The sequence below is a fragment of the Nicotiana tomentosiformis genome, chromosome 8 (genome assembly GCF_000390325.3).
Source record: "Nicotiana tomentosiformis chromosome 8, ASM39032v3, whole genome shotgun sequence".
Lineage (NCBI taxonomy): Eukaryota > Viridiplantae > Streptophyta > Magnoliopsida > Solanales > Solanaceae > Nicotiana > Nicotiana tomentosiformis.
The window spans coordinates 66390378-66406447 of NC_090819.1; the positions used below are offsets into that span (position 1 = coordinate 66390378).

Consider the following 16070-nt stretch of genomic DNA (forward strand, 5'->3'; position numbering starts at 1 on the left):
AAAATTAAATATTTATTATTAAAAACTCAATTAAAATATACATAACGTAAAAATATACATTAAAATTTTCAATCAATATAAAATATAGTTATTCTGAAGCAATGACGTTGAGTATTTGGTTTTACATATTGAATACATGATAATTAAAATATATTAAAATACATCATTCAATATAAATTTAAAATCTACTCTTAGGACTAGGAGAAAGAGAATAAAAACATGATTAAAATTTTAAAAAAAAAAAAAGGTATAGTAGAAATAAAAAAGAAAAGGAAAAGAAAAATATTAAATTAATTATTATTTGGAAAATATATTTATTATAAGGTTATTTTTATCCTGAATAAATAATTTTATGCTTCTGATTCTGCTTCTTGGAAGAAGCTAAAATTTATAGATTCTTCCCAAAAGCAAAAAAAATGACTTTTGTTGCTGCTCAAAAGTACTTTTTCATCTTGGTCAAACACCTTAAGAGCCTGTTTGCCCAAGCTGCCAAAAATTACTTATTTTGAAAAATACTTTTTGAAAAAGTTCTTCTACAAAATAGCAGTTCGTGTTTGGCAAATTCATTTGAGTAGTGCTTTTTGCAAGCTCATTGTGTTTGGCCAATCTTTTAAAAAAGTACTTTTACATATCAAATTATGAAAAAGGACATTAAAGGTTTAATTTGCGATTAGTATTATGGAGAAAAAAAAGTAAATTTAAATATTTATTTAAAATAATTAAATTAAAATATAAAACGTAAAGTAAAAATATAAATTAAAAATTCCAATCAATATAAAATATAGTTATTCCAAAGCAATAACATTGAGTGTTTGGTATTACATATTGTTTATATGATAATTTAAATATATCAAAATATATCATTCAATATAAATTTAAAATTTAGTCGTAGGAATAGGAGAAACAACAACAACAACAACCCAGTAAAATTTCACTAATGGGGTCTGGGGAGGGTAGTGTGTACGCAGACCTTACCCCTACCCCGAAGGGTAGAGAGGCTGTTTTCGAAAGACCCTCGGCTCAAGAAAAAAAAAAACAAAAGGACAAAAGGAGACAATATTAGTATCACCACAGCAATCATAGGAAAAATAGGAACACCATGAAATCCAGAAGAAAAATGCAAAGCAAAAGCGATAGCTAGTAAATAGGTCATGCACTGAAAAGCAAAATAGTAAGACACGATATTGCCACTAGCTATCTTAGACAAAAATCCTACCTATCTAGTCTCACAATGGTACGAAGTAAGGCAAGACTCAATTACCTCCTAACCTACAACCCTAATACTCGACCTCCACATCTTCCTATCAAGTATCATGTCCTCGAAAATCTGGAGCCTCGCCATATCCTTCATGATCACCTCTCCCCAATACTTCTTAGGCCGCCCTCTACCTCTTTTCGTGCCCTCCACAACCAGCTGCTCACACCTCCGTACCGGAGTATCTGGGCTTCTCCTCTGAACATGTCCGAACCATCTAAGCCTCTCTTCCTGCATCTTGTCATCAATGGGAGCCACGTAGAAAGAGAATCAAAATTACTGACTAAAATAAAAAAGAGAAGAAATGTATAGTAGGAATTAAAAAAAAAAAGGAAAATTGTCAGTGCAATTGGGAAGCATCTATTTGCAGATGAATGCACCACCAAGCAAATAAGAATCTCCTATGCAAGGATGTTGATTGAAGTCAATGTGACAATAACCATGCCTATAGAGATTACTGTTTTGGATCTAGGGGCAGGAAATTTCAGCAAGAATTGGTATATGAATAGAAACCAAGCTATTGTGACAAGTGCCAGACCTTTGGTCATGTATGTCACAATCAACAAGGCTTGAGAGAGCATCAGGGACAACAGCCAAAGAGAAGAAGAGAAACAAAAAAAGCTACATATGAATGGAGAACTAAGGGACCTGTGATACCTGAAGCTGGGAACAAAGAAGGTATGATGAATGAAGGTGGCAACAGAATAAATCTGAATCAAACTGTTACAGTAGAAGAGAAAATCCAACCTTGCATACCAGTGGAGATTCAGGAGCATACTCATAACCAAATTGAAAAGGATGCAGGGAACACATTAACAAGTACAGTGGACAAAGGCAAAAAGCAAGTTAGCCCAAATTTGAGCCTCGACAATTTTCCTATGTTAAAACCTATTAATAACAGGAGTGGCTCCAAAACTGTAGCAGCTGGTACCAGTGAAAGTTCTTCCCTACCTTATGATAGAGGTGGGGGCACTAAATCCAATCAATGACATGGTTACTGTGGAATGTCAGGGGTATCAATAAGTGTTACAAGAGGAAAGAGCTCAAAAATTATCTGAAGATCAAAAACATCAAGCTTGCAGGTATCATTGAAACTGGAGTTAAAGAGCATAAAGTAAAGAGAGTAAACTGCCACATTGCACCTGGCTGGGAGATACTTAATAACTATAATGATGCAGTAAATGGAAGAATATGGGTGATCTGGGATCCAAATTACTACTCGGTCACTTTACTTAAAGCAGAAGCACAAATTATACATTGCTCTGTTAAAGATATTATGAAGGATCAAGAGTGTATATTGTCAGTAGTTTATGGCTTTAACACTATAGAGAGAAGGAAGCAATTATGGAAAAGTTTAACAGAGATAGGAAAAAAGATATCCACACCATGGTTAATTGGAAGATATTTTAGCTTTGTACTACAACTACAAGATAGGATACATGGGAATCCAAACAGTATGGCTGAAATCCAAGACTTCAATAAATGTGTCCAAGACTTAAGGCTTAGTGAATTGGCATGGGAAGGTGAATATTATATATGGTCTAATAAGTAAGATGGGAGTGACAGACTATGGAGCAGAATTGACAGGATGTTTGGCAATTATGAGTGGATGATGTAATAGGGGCATGTAGCTAATATATATAAGGTGCCTTTTATTTTTCACCATGCTCCTATGAGCTTAAGTCTAACTATTAAACAAGAAAACAGGAAAACACCTTTTAAATTCTTCAATGTGTGGGCAGAGCATGAGAGCTTCCTAAGCAGTGTTCAGCAAATATGACAGCAGAGAATCCATAGTAAGAACATGCAGAATATTTGGTTGAAGCTGAAAACACTTAGGCCAGTGCTTAGAAAGCTAAATGTTAAAGAGTTCAAATTCATAAGACAGAAGATTAAGAAAGCCATAATCGATCTTGATAGGGTTCAAATGAGCATAACTACTAATTGCTCTGATGAACTACTGTTAGAGGAGAAAGGACTGATACAAAACCTGGAGAAGTGGGACTTGATAGAAGAAGGAACCTTGAAACAAAAAGCCAGAGTAAGATAGATAAAACTAGGAGATTCTAATACAAAATACTTTACAGCTATTATGAAAGAAATGAGTCAGAGAAAGAAAATCTTAGAGCTTACTTCTATTACTGGAAACAAGCTAAATAACTCTGAAAATATCAAAATGGAGATTGTGGCTTTCTACAAATCATTGATGGGGTCTATTGCACATTCACTTCCTGCTATAGATAAATTGGTGATGCAAAAAGGACCAAAGCTTACTCAGCAGCAAAGAATTTTACTATGTAAAGCTGTGACTGAAGAAGAGATCTATAAAGGGCTATGCTCCATTGGAGAAGATAAGGCACCTGGTGTTGATGGGTACAATGCATGTTTCTACAAGAAGGCTTGGCCAATTATCAAGGATGAGGTTACTGAAGCTATCCTGGAATATTTTACTACTGGAAAACTATACAGAGCTATCAATTGCATTGTTATTACTTTGGTTCCTAACACTAGCAAGCCAAAAACTGTTAAGGAATTCCGTCCAATTGCCTGTTGCACTGTGCTATACAAACTGATTTCCAAGATCCTTGCATCAAGAATGCAAGGAATAATCAACACAATTATCAATGAAGCTCTTGTAGGATTTATACCTGGGAGGAGGATTGCTGATAATATAATTCTAGTACATGAGTTGGTGAAGGCATATTCTAGAAAGAACATCTTTCCTCGATGTATGATAAAGATTGACTTGCAAAAAACTTATGACTCTGTGGAATGGCCATATCTAAAGCAAGTTATGGAAGAATTGGGATTTCCTCAGTTATTCATCTCTTGGGTAATGGAGTGCATACAAACAGTCAACTACTCCATCATTGTTAATGGAGAGCCAACAGAACCTTTCAATGCTGCCAAGGGACTGAGACAAAGTGACCCAATATCACCCTTCTTATTTGTTATAGCAATGTAATATCTGAGTAGGAATCTGGCTAGTCTCAAGATGGAGAAAGAGTTCAAATACCACCCTCGATGTACCAAACTAGGGATCACACACCTATGTTTTGCTGATGATTTGCTACTATTTGCTAGAGGAGATCTGAAATCAATACAGGTAATTCAACAGAAGTTCTACCAGTTCACTCAAGCTTCCGGGCTACAAACAAACCTCAACAAGAGTGAAGCCTACTTTGGAGGGGTTACCTCAGATCATAGACAACAAATACTGCAGTATTTGGGCCTCTCTGCTGGGGAATTACCCTTCAAATACCTTGGTGTACCACTGTCTACCAAGAAGCTAAGTGTTCTTCAGTGGCAACCTCTCATTGAAATAATGACTGCCAGAATTACTTCTTGGACTGCTAAGACTTTGTCTTATATTGGGAGGACTCAATTAGTTCAGAGTGATTTGTTTGGTATACAAGTTTTCTAGGCACAATTGTTTGTAATTCCAACAAAAGTGATCAAGCTTATTGAGGGATTGTGCAGGTCCAACATATGGTCGGGGGTCAATGAAATTACAAAGAAGGCATTGGTTGCGTGGGATAAAGTTTGCTTACCCAAAGCTGGGGGTGGCCTTAACCTCACCAACCTGAAGATTTGGAACAAAGCAACAATAGCAAAGACTTGCTGGGACTTAGCACACAAACAGGACAAATTATGAATTTGATGGATTCACACATATTACATCAAAGGGAAACAGATCGCTAACATGCCAATACCACAGCAAGCTTGTTGGATGGTGAGGAAAGTGATAGAGGCTAAAGAGATACTGGAAAACATACACTTTGAACAATCACACAAAAGAAGCTTGATCAGACAAATCTACCTATATTTTCTTGGTGACTATAGCCGAGTGGAATGGAAGAGCTTAATGTTCAACAATGCAGCAAGACCAAAAGCAAGATTCACAATGTGGCTAATGTTGCGGGAAAGATTATTGACTTGTGATAGACTAAGCAAATGGGGGATTACTGTAGATACTCAATGTGTGCTTTACAGAATGCAAGAGGAAATGAGAGATCATCTTTATGCAATGTGAATACACAAAGCATATCTGGAACAAGCTATGTCAATGGATACAGACACAATAGTTGGGAGCTCTGGATTGGCAACAGTTCACACAATGGGCAATTCAATGTTCTAGTGGGAAATCCCAACGGGCACAGATGTTCAAAGTTGTGTATACAGAAGCAGTTCATCAAATATGGATTGAAAGGAACATACGAATCTTTGAACAAAAAAATCGAGTGTGGGAGCAGATTGCGAAGGAAGTAGCCTATGTTTGTAGCGTTCGAGTAACTCCTAGGAACAAGTCTTTTTTGCATAGTTTGTGTTTCTAGGGAGTAGAGTATGGCCTTTATCATGAGATTTGATAGCAAGCTGTGTTAGCTTTGCTATGATTTTGAAATTGATTCTTGGTGATTAATAAAATAAGTTAGTTACCAAAAAAAAAGGAAAAGGAAAAGAAAAGTATTAAATTAACGAGGGATAATTTAAAAAATATAAATTTATTGTAAGGTTATTTTGCCTTGAACAAATTAATTTTCTGCTTCTGATTCTTGGAAGAAGCTAGAATTTGTAGCTTCTTCCCAAAAGCAGAAAAACTGTTTATGCTGCTACTCAAAAATACTTTTTATTTTGGCTAAACACCTTAAATTTAAAATAAATAAAAAATACTTTTTAACCTCCCATAATTTTGGCCAAACAAGCTCTAAACTTTCTAAAAAGTATCCTCAGCCTCCCAAAAACTTGGCCAAACAAGCTCTTACCGAACTCTAAAAGTTTGTTGCATTGATTCTCCATAAGTGAGAAGTGATAAATTAAATTGACCCGAAAAAATAGTAGGATGCTCTACAAATTGGCCCCTCCTCCTCTCCCTCTCCAAAATGACAACACATAAGAAAAGACTGGCTCCACAATGACCCCGTGCTTTCACAGTACTGTTTTGCCCACAACAGCTATTTTTATGAACACAAATCGGAATCTGGTTGGTCTAATTTATAATTATAATTATAATATATTTAAAACAAAGAAATTTAGTAAAAGCAAGCCTCCCAAAACCAAGTTGAATTTCTTTTCTGTTCAGACACCAAAACCACATAACTAGATCGACGGACAATTTGTTCAAAAACTTGTTACAGTTAACAACCGAAATGGTAGAAGCAACACCAGGTTTCAAAATTAAAAACATTGTTGGGTGAGCGAACAAAATCTCACGTTGGTTGCTGAATAGATTGGGAGTCTAAATATACATTTTTTAATGGAGTGAAACCTTTAGGGAAAATTTGTGTGGGCTTAGCCCAAAGCAAACAATATCATATCATATCATATCATATCATATCATATTAAGAGTATCTTCGGTCACAATCATTCATATCCATGGCATATTGTTGTAGTGTTCTATGTTGTTTTCACAATTTTAATTTCATTAATCGGCAAAGGTAAGTTCAGAAACTCGGTTATAGAAAAACATTACACAACTAAATATCTTAGGGTCAAGTCGGAAGAGAGACCATCTAAGAAAGACTTTGTTTAACATCTAATAACTTCAACTTCTAATGAATAAATATTGTGCAGGAATGGCAACGACAGAATTATAGAATATGATGATTTCGGATTCAATTTGCATGATACGAATATTGAAAACTACAGTCTTATAAAGAAAATCTTATAAGTGGGGCTGGGGAATATAAGAATTAATTGGCTTTACAACGAAAAAGATCTAACCATAGGTTTTCACTTTTCATTTGCTTAATATGTGGGTGGCTTAGCAAAATTTATCAGAATTGGTTTGGGGTTTCTCCTTTAATTTCCTGTTACCGAAATGTTATTATACTGCTACTGGAGAGAAGCATAAATGCTCCCCACGAGTGGCATGAATATCCTGTGATTTTTAACTGGAAAGCGACAAATGTTTGGATTAGGGATTCTTCCATTTTCTAAGTTTATCATTAGAAAAAGTATGAAATTATATGGCACCATAGCCTAGTGGTCAATAAAGTGAATAGATAACTATAAGTTTTGCATTCAAATCTCAATTGAGACAAATAAAAATATAAGGTTATTTCTTTCCATATGTCTATTTTTTGGTGAATAGAGTTATATCCGAAGAATGCTAGCTAGCTATAATGATAATTAATTATGTTTTTCACGAAAGGTTGAGGAAGCAACAACAATAGCGACACTCGACTCAGGAAAAGAATAATAACAACATTATTGAAAAGAAGCAGTACAAGATGCAAGAACAACAGCACAGTTACGAGAATAATATTAATGCCACAGATAAGGAAAAGAAATACGCTCGATTATCTACTAACCTTCTATCCTAATTTTCGACCCTCACACCGACCCTTCTATCAAGGGCTAGATGTGCTATGTCGTGTCTTATCACTTCTCTCCAATACTTATTTGGCCTGACTCTACTTCTTCTAGACCCGATGTGGCCAACCTCTCCTTTTTACTGGGGTATCTAGGCATCTCATTTTCGCATGTTTGAATCATTTCAGTCTCGCATCCCGTATTTTATCCAGTAGAAAGCCAAATTAACATAATATTCAGCTAAATGCAGCCAATGGAAATTTAAGGAGGAAACAGTTAAATAATGGAAAAGCTGAATAAGTGTGTGCATGCCAATAAGCTACCTTCATTATTACTAAACAAAAGTGGCTAATCAAAGTTCAATAAAATAAGATCAATATTAATTTCTTGTTCAAAACATTTATTCTGTTCACCGCATATAAAAATGTACGGTCATGTACAAATTAAGCCAAAGCTTAGTCATGTTACTCTATTTTCAGAATATTTTCTCCAATGCAGCTTTGCAGCATCAATCTCCACTGAGAAATTCACCAAAATAAGGTTTCGTTCTTTACTTTTCTTTTCTTTTTTTTCGTATAGAGTACTTAAATATCATTACTATTCTAGCTTCACTCTTTTTTCCTGTTTTGATTTATCGACCCTTCAGAATTAATTTATGAACATCTGAAAAAAAGAAAAGGTACGCATCTTTTTGTTTTTCTTGGTAATCTGTGACCTTACATTACATATTCCATCAGTTGAAGAGCTCAGAATATAATCAAATGTCAATGAGCATTAATAAAACTTATCATATGGTTGAGGATTAAATGCATCACTCCATTAATTTCATGGTGGGTTCTTAAGTCAGATATCTTTGGTAGAGCCTGAGGCGCATTACATAAAGAGAAAAAGAAAGGAATGCATAACATAGAAAATCAAGTAAGCCCAAAAAGGTTTAATTATATACACTTGTCGGTACAAAGAATTTTTACCCTATCAGGTTAATTATTTGAAAATCAATTATACATGTTTTTCTATGATATATAAACACTGATTTCGTAAGCCGGAAAAGACAATAAATTACATGTTGCAACCGGTAAATGTACAATAATAACCTAAAAACTTTTACACTGTAAGTTTATATATAAGTTAAGTTGAAAAAAAGAGTGCCGCATGCACAGGAGTTGACATGCAGATAATGTAAGAACCCATTTGCAGAAAAGTTTAAAAAAAGTCCAAAAATAATAGAGCTTTATTGAGTTAAAGGTGGGAAGCACTATCGGAAGTAAATAAAATTTTCAAGTAAGGAATTCAAATGAGTTGGAAAATTTCCGAATAACGCAATGCTAAAATAACACAAAAAGAAGAAAAAAGCACCAATCCGACAAAATTTGCCTCCAAAACCCATGATTCCTAGGGTACTGCCACATTAGGTTTTCATTTTCTTATATTGCAAGTTGCTTAAAAAAATCATTATACAGAATAATTAATTAATGTCTAAATCAAGTAGAGCTGCTTTTTTCTTTTCAGTCAGAGAGTTGCAAGGCAAGTGAAAAATGATTTGCTCAGTGGCATGTTTCTCATAACCCACTTCTTCTTGTTGGAATTAAGTGAGACTACATGATGAATGATCTATGAACCCTTTGGGTATTATTATTAGGAGATCTACTACTAGTAGTAGTATATATGATTTGTTCATTAGGCAATATTTTTCAGGAAATTATTGTGTTTTTAGGCCAAATTAAATTTGCTATAGTGACGAAATAACTCGAGAGGATGCTAAAATGATAGAGGGGAAGGGAACTTAAATGGAAGGAGATAGTTTAAATAATTTGATTAAGTGAAAGTGTTAGATTACTTTAATTTAAGAGAAAAAGGTGGAAGGAAAAGAAAAGGGAGATAGCCCTACATCATGAAAACTTTAACACAATAGGTCCTGGTTTCTGTGTCTTTCTCTGCTTATATATTTATATGGTTGTCCACTTCTCTTTCATTCAAGTTAAAAGCAACTCTTTAACTTCAATTCTCTCCTTTCTTATAACTTCTCTCCATTCACTACTCATCACTCCAGCCAAAAACACACACACTACTAATACTAAACCAGAAAAAGTGCTAAAGTACTGCATCAGCTTTGAACTACTCCTAATTTTGGCCAATGCCTCTTCACTGTGTAGCACCAAAACCAGAAAACTTTGGCACTGAATTGATGGCAGCTCCTCCTAATTCATCGATGCCGGAGATGAACTCAGAGTCCTTTACACAAAGGGCCTTGTTTCCCATAACTTTGAAGGTCTCTTTAATTTCCTAACTAGTAGTAAAAATTGAGTCATGCATGTAGTTTTTAATTTCTTTATATATATATATTGGCAAATTAAAACATGTAAATTAGTATTCTATACTTATTCATGTGTTCAATATGTTATGCAGTTTGAAGAAATAGTGTACAAGATAACAAGCACAAAAGAGAAGACTATACTAAATGGAGTGACAGGTATTGTGTGCCCGGGGGAGATGCTAGCAATGTTAGGTCCATCAGGTAGTGGAAAGACTACCCTCCTAACAGCTTTAGGAGGCCGTCTTTCGGGCAAATTATCAGGGAAAATTGCATACAACAACCAGCCATTCTCTGGAGCTATCAAACGTAGTACTGGATTCGTGGCACAAGACGATATCCTATACCCTCATCTAACTGTAACAGAAACTCTCCTCTTCACAGCTCTGCTTAGGCTTCCCCAAAGCCTAAGCAAAGAGGAGAAAGAACAGCATGTGGAGCATGTTATTACGGAGCTCGGATTAAACAAGTGTCGAAACAGCATGATTGGAGGACCATTATTTAGAGGGATATCAGGTGGGGAGAAGAAGAGGGTAAGCATAGGTCAAGAAATGCTAATCAACCCAAGTTTACTATTGCTAGATGAGCCTACTTCTGGTTTGGATTCTACTACAGCTCTGAGGATTCTAACTACAGTTAAGCGCCTAGCAAACGGTGGCAGAACTGTGATCACTACAATCCACCAGCCATCTAGTAGGCTTTACCATATGTTTGATAAGGTAGTCTTGCTTTCTGAGGGCTGCCCTATCTACTATGGTCCTGCATCTACTGCCTTGGAATACTTCTCCTCTGTTGGTTTTTCCACATCCATCACTATTAATCCTGCTGATCTCTTGCTCGATCTCGCCAATGGTAATTCAAACATTCTTACATCAATTCATAGTTTCATCATTTGATTTTTGATAAGCAATGGTAATTATTAGTATAACTTTATGTAAGTAGAGTAAAAAGAGAATCCCACTCTTAATTCTCCTTCATTTCCTTTTTGACCAAATACTTATACTGTATACAGAGGGAAGAGATTTCCAAAAGTTTTAAGGTTACGTTGAACATTGAGACATTTAAAAATCATGTATATGGTATCAAACATCTTTTTTTGAAATCTACCTTTAAATTTACAGGAATTGGACCTGATTCCAAGCATGCAATTGAGCAAGGTGACAACACTGAACAGGAGAAGAAATCTGTGAGAGAAGCTCTCATCTCTGCATATGACAAGGTCATTTCTACTAGGTTGAAAACTGAGCTATGCAGTTTAGACACCAATAATTACACTTACATAAAGGATGTTTCAACAAGTAAGTTTCCAATTCACAGTGAAGAAAGGGATTGTTTTAATTGATATCAAATACTTCATCTACCTCTAATTAGTGACTAATTACAGCTCTATCACCCTTTACTCGTGCAGGAAATGGTGTGAAGTCAGAGCAATGGAGCACAAGTTGGGGCTATCAATTTAAGGTGCTGCTACTAAGGGGGCTAAGGGAGCGAAGATACGAGACTTTCAATAGGCTTAGAATCTTCCAAGTTATAAGTGTAGCATTTCTTGCAGGACTATTGTGGTGGCATACTCCAACATCTCACATTGAAGACAGAGTAAGAACTTATCGCTTCACCTGTGTTATCTTTAAGTAACACAATGTTCTCTTTGATTATTAAACCATTTCTGAGTTGCTACATTAATTTCATATCAGCAAAATGATATTGTTGTCATTTGACTTCCTGGTGCAGATTGCAATGTTATTTTTCTTCGCGGTATTCTGGGGCTTCTATCCACTCTACAATGCAGTTTTCACTTTTCCTCAAGAAAGAAGGATGCTGATCAAAGAGAGATCATCAGGAATGTACCGACTCTCATCATATTTTCTAGCCAAAACTGTAGGAGATCTTCCCATAGAACTAGCACTACCGACAGCGTTTACCTTTATCCTTTACTGGATGGGTGGACTCAAAGCTAACCCAGCCACCTTCATCTTATCTCTTGTAATAGTCCTTTACAGCGTACTCGTCTCTCAGAGTCTCGGTCTAGCTTATGGGGCCATGCTCATGGATGTGAAACAGGCGACTACCTTAGCATCCGTCACAACCTTAGTCTTCCTAATTGCTGGAGGATATTACATTCAGCAAATTCCCCCTTTCATAGTTTGGTTAAAATATCTGAGCTACAGCTACTATTGCTACAAGTTGCTACTAGGGGTACAGTACAACGACAACGACTACTACGAGTGTTCAAAAGGAGTCTATTGCCAGGTTGCAGATTTCCCAGCAATAAAATCAGTAGGTCTGAACAATATGTGGATGGATGTATTGATCATGGCTCTAATGTTAGTGGGATATCGGCTTCTTGCTTATCTAGCACTCAATCGTGTACGATGAAGACGTGCAGATCAAGAGCAAAGTGGAAGGTTTTTTTTAATTCCTCAACAACATAGTAATAATGTTAATTTGATTTAGATTATGATCCCATTGCCAAGTTTTGATCATATACACCAAGAATTCGAATGTTAGTACCACTCTGGCAATGTTTAATTACATAACTGACTTAGGAATATTTAAATGTTTGGAAGAATAAATCTGTAACACTTTGAACGGAATAAATATATCCTTTATTGTACAATGAAGCAAACAACAGATTCATTTTTAATCCCAGCAAAAAGAAAAAGCAACGCATAACAAGATTTAGAATCTGAGTGGGGTTTTCTCAAACAAGAAGAGTACAATAAATTAATGAGTTCTGCAAGTGCATTGACCATATAAAGACAGCACCTGTTTCGATCACTAAATTAGCTTTTTTTTCTCCTCAGTGCCTTTCCTTTATAATTATAACTTCTTGGTGATATATTTTTATAATAGCAATATAGAAAGTTTGATTTGTTATAAAATAAAAGCAACTTAGTAAAATATGAACAAGACATGTTGTTATGAAATAAAAGCAATTTAGTAAAACATAATGGAGATAGAGAGAAGAAAGAGATTTTCTTCTTCAATTGTGTGTATTTTCCTATCTATTACAAGGCCTTTATATAGGCATGAAAAGTGAAGAAAAATATGTCATTGAATATGTCATTAAGCATAGAAGAAGATCATGGAGGAAGAGTAGACATCCACCATAATTTGATTTTTCTTATAACACTCCCCCTTGGATGTCCATAGATAATGTGCCTCGTTAAAACCTTATTAGAAAAAAAAAAAAAAAAAAACCTATGGGAAAAAAATCCTAGTGAAGGAAAAAGAGTACACATGTTTAGAAATACGCCTTTTGGTTGCCTCGTTAAAAATCTTGCAAGGAAAACCCAGTGGGACAAAGCCTTGTAAGAAAAAAAGAGTACAACGCGTATTAACTCCCCCTGATGAGAGCATCAATTCACATCCTTGAGCCTTCACATCTCAATCTTGTACACTAGTTTCTTGAAGGTTGACGTCGGTAGAAATTTGGTGAACAAATCAGCCATATTATCACTTGAACGGATCTGTTGCACATTGATATCACCATTCTTTTGAAGATCATGTGTGAAAAATAACCTTGGTGAAATGTGCTTTATCCTATCCCCTTTTATGAATCCTCCCTTCAACTAGGCTATGCATGCTGTATTGTCTTCATACAAAATTGTGGGTAGTTTGTCACACTTCAAACCACATTTGTCTCGAATAAGGTGTATTATAGACCTCAACCATACACATTCTCAACTTGCTTCATGAATAGCAATTATCTCAGCATGATTAGATGAAGTAGCCACGATTGATTGCTTAGTCGATCGCCAAGATATGACAGTGCCTCCATACGTAAACACATAGCTTGTTTGAGATCGAACCTTTTGTGGGTCATATAAATACCCATCATCGGCATAACCAACAAGATCAGGACTGCAATCATTGCCATAAAATAATCCCATACCGGTAGTCCCTTTTAGATACCGCAATATGTGTTTGATTCTATTCCAATGTCTCCTTGTAGGAGCAGAGCAATATCTTGTTAAGACATTAACTGAAAAAGTTATGTCAGACCTTTTAATGTTAGAAAGATACATTAGTGCACCAATTGCTCTAAGATATGGTACGTCGGGACCAAGAAGCTCTTCATTATTTTCATGAGGTCGGAATGGATGTGCTTTATCCATATAAAATCGCTTTAACATCATTTTAGTGTATGTTGATTGATGGACAAAAATTCCATCTTTCATATACTCAATTTGTAGACCAAGACAAAATTTTGTCTTTCTAAGATTTCATTACAAATTCTTTCTTTAGATAGTCTACTACTTTAGGAAGCTCTACTGCTTTAGGAAGCTCCCTAGGAGTTCCAATGATATTTAAATCATCAACATACATGGTGATTATAATAAATTTAGATCCAGATCTTTTTATAAAGACACAAGGACAAATTGAATCATTCTTGTACCCTTCTTTCAACAGGTGCTCATTCAGGCGATTATATCACATGTGCCCTAATTGTTTCAATCCGTATAAGGATTTTTTTGAAGCTTTATTTAATAAATTACTTGGAAACCTTAATATGCTTCAGAACAATTTAAATCCTTCAATGATTTTCATTATACGCATATCACGTTTTTCTTGTATTGCCAGATTAAAACCTGAAATGGCGACATCCATCACAGGAGAACATATCTCTATATAATCAATGCCAGGATATTTGCAAATCTTCTTGTGACACAAGTCGTCTTTATGTCTATCGACTTGACCTTCTTTTTTTTTCGCACAAGAACACATTTATACCTCATTATGCTCATTTTAGTGTCAGATAAGAAAGCTTATGCTGGTGCTTCGCAGATGCGAAGTTGTGTCCGTATCTGCAACCCCGCAGGTGCGAAAATGATCCGAAAAAGCGGAAATGATAGCTGGAAATGCGCAGGTGCGGCCTTTTGGGCGCAAAAGCAGACATGCCTGTGTATAAAAAATCAGACTGCGTTCTTTTGGCATTTTGAGCATATCTTGAGTACTAGAGCTCCGATTGAGGTGATTTTTGCGGGGTTCTTCTCATATTTTCATGGGGGTCAGTATCAAATCTTAATTTTTGTATTTTAATATGATTCCAGTAGTTCAATTTCGAATTAATCCATATTTTGATTAGAGAATTAGGGGGTTTTATCAAAATCTTTTCTAAAGAGAATAATTGGGTGTTGAACATCGATTCACAATTGGAATTGGATGAAATTAGTGTGGTTGGACTCGTAATTGAATGGGTATTCGAATTTTAGAAATTTTTTCGGGTTCCTAAGTGCGGGCCGGGGTTGACGTTTAGTTTTCATTAAAGATCGGAGCTTTATTATCCAGAATTATTTTCTATGGTTTTTATTTATGATATTAAGTTATTTTGGCTAGATTTGAGCCGTCCGGAGATTGTTTCACATGAGAAGGTCAGTTTAGAGTACCTGTTTAGCTTCTTTGAGGTAAGTATCTTGTTTAACTTTGTGTGGGGGAACTACCCCTTAGGATTCGAGTTGCTTGTGCTATTTGTGTCATGTGAAAGCTGTGTACGCGAAGTGACGAGTACGTACTCGAGCTTATATATGGAAATTGATCGGTTTAGAATCTTACGCTTCTTTCATGTATTCATTTGGAATTGTTAGCACATGTTGTATCTTATCACATGCTTTATTTGAAGTTGTCGTTACATGTCACATTCTTTACTTGTCGAGTTTGCTCTTATATGCTTTATATGAAGTTGTTATCACTTTTATCATTATGTGATTTCTTTTATTGTGGAGTTATTCTTAGTTGAAGTTGTTGTACATGATATCCCTTTTGTTGCGGGGTTATTCTCATGCATTTAGATGCAGTACTAGTCCGTGCCATCTCTTTCATTGTTAGCCTGATTCACACTAGGAACCGAAGTTTTCCATTTCATGGGAATACTTTCACTATTGGGTTTATCCTTAAATAATTAATTGGAATTGAGGTTATCGAAAGTCATTAATCGATTTTATTTAAAGTTGTGTAAAAAGAGGGTGTCGTTCCTTGTTGAGTTACTTTCCCATTCCTGTTGTTGTTATTGAGATTTTATACACATTGTGTATGAGTCGTGTACTATTTGTTGTGGAAATATTGATATTGTTGGATCTTTGGAAAGGTTGTAGCCTATGGGCACTTGTGTTACGAGTTGATACGTAGTGTTGTTGTGATGTTAGCATTTGTGAATTGTTGTGTGGTTTTGGTTGTTGTTATGCAGCGTAT

General features: G+C 35.4%; 2 protein-coding genes across 2 annotated transcripts; both read left to right on the forward strand.

The window, feature by feature from the left end:
* The first annotated feature begins 2240 nt into the window (after positions 1-2240).
* On the forward strand, positions 2241-2807 carry LOC138897620 (uncharacterized). Its single transcript, XM_070183613.1, has one exon. The coding sequence runs from the start codon at positions 2241-2243 to the stop codon at positions 2805-2807; it is 567 nt and encodes a 188-aa protein (XP_070039714.1).
* A 6731-nt stretch (positions 2808-9538) lies between these two features.
* Positions 9539-12495, forward strand: LOC104100403 (ABC transporter G family member 14-like). The gene is made up of 5 exons (XM_009607622.4): positions 9539-9836; positions 9974-10730; positions 11000-11176; positions 11287-11474; positions 11610-12495. The coding sequence occupies exons 1-5, from the start codon at positions 9702-9704 to the stop codon at positions 12252-12254; spliced, it is 1902 nt and encodes a 633-aa protein (XP_009605917.1). The 5' UTR covers positions 9539-9701; the 3' UTR covers positions 12255-12495.
* Positions 12496-16070: the final 3575 nt, after the last annotated feature.

Bases quoted from the DNA above. Each gene is read 5' to 3' on its own strand.
- LOC104100403 (XM_009607622.4), top strand. From the start codon at position 9,702: ATGCCTCTTCACTGTGTAGCACCAAAACCAGAAAACTTTGGCACTGAA. The intron at 9,837-9,973 runs GTCTCTTTAATT...TATGTTATGCAG, and splicing joins TGTTTCCCATAACTTTGAAG to TTTGAAGAAATAGTGTACAA. The intron at 10,731-10,999 runs GTAATTCAAACA...TTAAATTTACAG, and splicing joins CTTGCTCGATCTCGCCAATG to GAATTGGACCTGATTCCAAG.
- LOC138897620 (XM_070183613.1), top strand. From the start codon at position 2,241: ATGACATGGTTACTGTGGAATGTCAGGGGTATCAATAAGTGTTACAAG.